Below are 5,083 nucleotides of genomic sequence, written 5' to 3'. Positions count from 1 at the left end.
TAGAGGAAAACACTTTAGAAAATAAAGAAATATATATAAAAGCATTTTTTTTCGAAATTGATTTTTCTTTTTATATCCGAGCAGCAGAGGAATGTATTATAATGTACGCAGTGTATTAACCAAGCAGATTTCTTTTTTTTTTTTTCATGGAAAATATTTAAACACGTTAAGTGACTGGAAAAACATTACAAAAATGTTGCTCATATTCTTCTAATAGTGACCATTTTCTATCAGCCTGATAAATCCTTCACATGGCTCACTTTTCTCATACAAGATTTATTCAAAATACTCACAAATTACAAGGCAATCCGGTACGCGTTTTGAGTGCCGCTCATTTCAGATATTCAAAAAAAAAAAAAAAAAAGTGAAAGGAAAAGAAAAAACATATTGACGACAATGATACAAAAAAAAAATCACGAAAAAATGCCCACTTTGATAAAACATTTATAATTTCACGGGTCTTATATCAAATATTGCAGGTTGAGTCAGTCCCCCTCTGCACACATGTTGTAAACACAGATATGTCCGCAGTAATACTCAGTGAGAAGCTGCTCTCAGACAGATCCTTACAAAACTATTGACATCAACACATCAAAACTTACAAAATTTACAAATGTACAATTTTTGCTCGAATTTTTTGAAACATGCACTTTGGTTCGATAATACAAAAATCCTCAAATATCCTGTTTTAAAAATAAATAAAAACATGTGGAAGTCGAAACTCGAAATTTTACAAAATCATTGTACACCAACATGCCTCTAGTAGCCTACAATAATGTACCACACTGTTCTAACAGATTTACAGGACAGTCTCTCTCTCTCTCTATCTCTCTCGCTCTCTCTCTCTCTCTCTCTCTCTCACACTCTCAGGCACTGAGCCAAGCATTTTTCAATAAGTGGGCTTCGAGAAAATATATTATTTTATTGTGGCTGGGAATTAGCACGTCTTTATAGTTTTGCACAGTTTCCTTCCAATGTGGTGAAATGCGTCACTGGGCGCTCAGTGTCTGTTTGGTGGCTCATCCAAATAATCAAGGACCAAGAAGGCCTTCACAGGCGTATGTAGGCACCGAAAGCCAATCCATTTTTTTTTTCTTTTTTAAATAGTTGAGCTTTTCAAAGTGTGTTCTGGCACCGACTTGTTTTGCGCTTTGGCTGGGTTAAAACGCGTCCCTGGTGTCTGGGTTTCTGTAGTGTGGCTCGTCTGAAGGGTCTGGTGTGGACTGCCCGCTGGGAGGTGTTTGGGGGCCGCTGGCACCTGAGCTGTGGCACACGTACCACTCGCTCAGGTTGGCGGGCTGGGAGGCCCCCACAGGCTCCGACAGCACCGAGGAGCCGCCGGGCTCCCGGCCCAAGTCTGAGGAAGGGGACACCAGGGACGGGGTGGACGATTCGTAGCCCGAACTGGGCGGAGGGGACTTGCAGTGCACCTTCATGTGTTTCCTCAGGGAGCTGGGGTGTGTGTACGACTTATCGCAGCCTCTCACTTTGCAGTTGTAGGGCTTATCGCTGGTGTGGACGTGGGAGTGCTTTTTCCGGTCACTGCTGTTGGCGAAGCGTCTGTCACAGCCGTCAAACTCACATTTGAAGGGTTTCTCACCTGTTCGCAGCAAAAAAAGACACAATAAAACATCAATCAGAGACTTACACATGTAAAAAAGTGGAATTTAATAATCAGCAACGATATATCGAGTGAGACTCCTGTTTATGCACGTGTTTATTTACGCACACCAGAAACAAGATATGCAGAAGTCACTATATGCATGAAAAGCCAAATACTTTTTTTCTTAAGGAATGAAATGTCTTTTTACAACAATGCAATTAAGACTACATCTCTATTTCTCTATATATTCTTTAAAATTTTAATTGTACGATTTTCCTCAGTGAACGCAGTTCCCCTCACTCACACTGTAAAAAGTTTGCCTGCCTGCACAGACCAGCAATGAGTCTCAGTCTGGTGTAAACAGGAGGGCTGAACCCCTACTGTCCTGGGTCTATACCTGCAGTCTGCATGCGTCCAGGCATATACGTCAAAACAGACAAGCTATGAGCACAGACATAGCAGGCCTAAAACCAACTGAAAACAATGATAAATGAAAGCATCGCCAGAGCCAGCCTTCACCCACTGTGTGCTAACGCAGACTGCCTGTCTGCTTTTTTTTTTTTTTTTTTTTTTTTTTTTTTTTTTAATCCTGCAAATTGTTATGGACTGGGTCTAATTTTGCGCCATAATAACGAGTATTTCTACCTGATTATGACAAGGCAAAAAAAAAAAAAAAAAAAAGACAATCTGAATAAATTACACGGAAATCATCCACTGCTGATTTTTCTCCTCCGATTAAAGCTTTTGAGAATATGTAATTGCCTCTGTCTAATTACACTTGCGGGTTGAATATCAATTTGACCTTCAGCTGTTGGGTTGAGAGAGCCAATCAAGGATATTAGTGTAGTACAAGAAACCGTTGAGGAACAGACCCCAGGGGCAGCCCCAGTCATAACCACACTTTCGGGTAGGTTTTAAACATGATACCAAGGACCAGGCCCCTTGGGAGTCAACACACAGAAATAATTTAACAGATTTGTTCTTAGGTAATGTGAGCAAATGATATGAATAATAGCAACACAGGGCGAAAGAAATGTAGCAGAGAGGGTGTGTGCTATGCAGAAACCGTTTAAAAATAGAAAAAAGAATACAGATACTATATTTATTTACAAATGTGACTCCACATTTTCAAGGCATTTATTTTCCTCCCCGAACCAAAGCAAATCACTCCACCAAAGACTCATTTTGCATAATCAGGCTGCATGATTTTGTTGAAAAACCCAGAGCTGCTTTCAGCTGCAGCTCCACATCAGCCATTATACATGCAGGCAGCCATGCTAACCTGTAAGGAAATCCTTCAACCCATATGCACTTGTCAACTTGTTGCTCTGGCTAAAGGCTATAAAGATCTGATCACTCTAAATGAGTCATTTCAATGTCACATCGCTGAGTGGGAAAATAAGACCAAGGATGCTCAACTTCCACTGCATACTTGTAAGTTAAAACTAATATATAATTAGCCACTATGAATCCAAAACTACCAAGAAGTCAAGCTATTATTAATACAGAAGCACGCACAGAAATAGTGAATAAACAAATACCGGCAATAAAAACATCATCATCATCATATCAGTTACTGATGTGAAGATGCACCTTTCCAACTTTGCTGCCAGTCATGCCTGGCATGCTCTGAACTACTTGGACAGGACCTGACGTGGGCCTCAGTCTTTGTGCTGTGGTGTAAACAAGAGGTTGAACCGTCAAACGCCTGAGTGAGCTGTACCATAATCCCCAAAGCCAAACCTTTGTAAAACTTTCGGTCACTGATTGAAACTAACAACAAACAGGTGGCCAGGAGCTGTTGCGTCCTGAAGCGTCACATTGATGAATTGCCTCCGGTCTTAACAATCGTCTAGGTAAATTAAAACAAATAAATAAATACATTTGAAATTATTTTTCATTGAAATAATACAAATCACCCCTCGCTCGCACAGAGAGTGTATATAAAGTGAAAAGCTGAATTACGACGCGCGATTAATTAATTTTACTGTACCAATTATACTGCATTTTTGCAACATTTCTACAGCATTTGAAATACAGCCACTGACCTGTATGCGTCCTTTTGTGGATCTTTAGATTCTCCGATCTCGCGAACACTTTCCCACAGCCAGGGAACGGGCACGGAAACGGTTTCTCCCCGGTGTGCACTCGAATGTGATTTACAAGTTTGTACTTTGCTTTAAATGGTTTGCCTTCCCGCGGACACTCTTCCCAAAAACATATGTGGTTCGCCTGCTCCGGTCCTCCGACGTGCTCCACCGTCACATGCGTTACGAGTTCGTGCATGGTGCTGTAAGTTTTCGAGCAAAGTTTCTTCGGCGAGTGCTCCGGCTCCAGCCACTTGCAGATCAGCTCTTGTTTTATCGGCTGCCTCATGTAGCGGAAAAAAGCCCCAGCTCCGTGGTGGTGGTGGTGGTGAGCGCTCAGATTCATGTTCAGATTCAGACCGCCGTAGCCATGCAAAGGCGAGGCGGAGAACGGATCAGCCCTGGAGCTTGCCACTTGACTCAAGTGATCAGACCGAACGTACATTTCTCCAGGTAGTCCTAACCTTATTTGTCCATTCAAGGCTTGGCCACCCGGTGATCCAGTAGAAGGCTGCTCGTGATGGAGTCCGGAGAAAAGAGTATGGTTCCCAGCGTCGGGATGATGACCATAGTGTCCGGGATAGCTACCTGTTGTTGAAACAAACATTCCGTGGTGAGAGGCTGAACCTGCAGTCTGGTCAGTCAGTACTGGCATGGCTTGAGCTGTCAGATCTCTCCGGATGAGGAAATCCCTACCTGCGGATAGAGCCTGGGCCGTGTGAGACATAGAATAAGGGACCGATGTCGCCTGAACCGGGCCAAAAGCTCCCGTTTGACTGGAGACCACTTCACTGTGGCCTGCCATATGATGATTGTGGTGGTGGTGATGGTGGTGGGGATAATGATGGGCTGGGCTGATTTTGAGGGCCGCGGAGTGCCCCATGTGTTCTGGCCCGAATGGACTCGGCCCCAGGCGGGGTTCCGCAGTAATCTCCCCAGGGTGCGAGTGAGCCATTGAGTGTGGATGGCTGCTGAACCCCGGGAAGCCTGTCACGCTCTGAGGGGTATGGTGGTGATGATGGTGATGGTGGTGAGCCCCTGCCAAGTCAACTAATCTCAGCGCCGTGTTCCGTTTGGAAAACGTAGGGTCCATCACGGGGCTTCCCAATGCATCCACGCTCATTACTTCCTAATTTTAGAATAACTTGACAGCAGGCAAAATAATAATGATGATGACAAATATATTTTAATCGCAATGAAAAATAAAGAAAAAAAAACTTTATAAAGTTAAGTCTAGCTGCAGACTACATGGAATCCCATTCGGTTGAGAGGCAGCAGCAGGACGCTTTGATACTGAATAGAGATTCATGGTAGGCGCTGCAGCCCGTGGAGCTAAACAATCACCCTGCGCTCTAATTGGTCAGAGCTCTGTGATTGACGTCACCAGTGACAG

At 43.5% G+C, this 5,083-nt stretch overlaps 1 protein-coding gene across 1 annotated transcript; it reads right to left on the bottom strand.

Moving 5' to 3' along the window:
* Positions 1-264: 264 nt before the first annotated feature.
* On the bottom strand, positions 265-5,083 carry zic4 (zic family member 4). The gene is made up of 2 exons (XM_080489681.1): positions 3,652-5,083; positions 265-1,600 (listed from the first exon to the last, which is right to left on the bottom strand). Exons 1-2 carry the CDS (start codon positions 4,811-4,813, stop codon positions 1,161-1,163), a joined length of 1,602 nt encoding a protein of 533 aa, XP_080345807.1. The 5' UTR covers positions 4,814-5,083; the 3' UTR covers positions 265-1,160.

This window comes from Lipophrys pholis (genome assembly GCF_963383615.2).
Source record: "Lipophrys pholis genome assembly, chromosome: 20".
Lineage (NCBI taxonomy): Eukaryota > Metazoa > Chordata > Actinopteri > Blenniiformes > Blenniidae > Lipophrys > Lipophrys pholis.
Note: the sequence above shows the minus strand (reverse complement) of the source record. Positions and strands in the feature narration are given on the sequence as shown.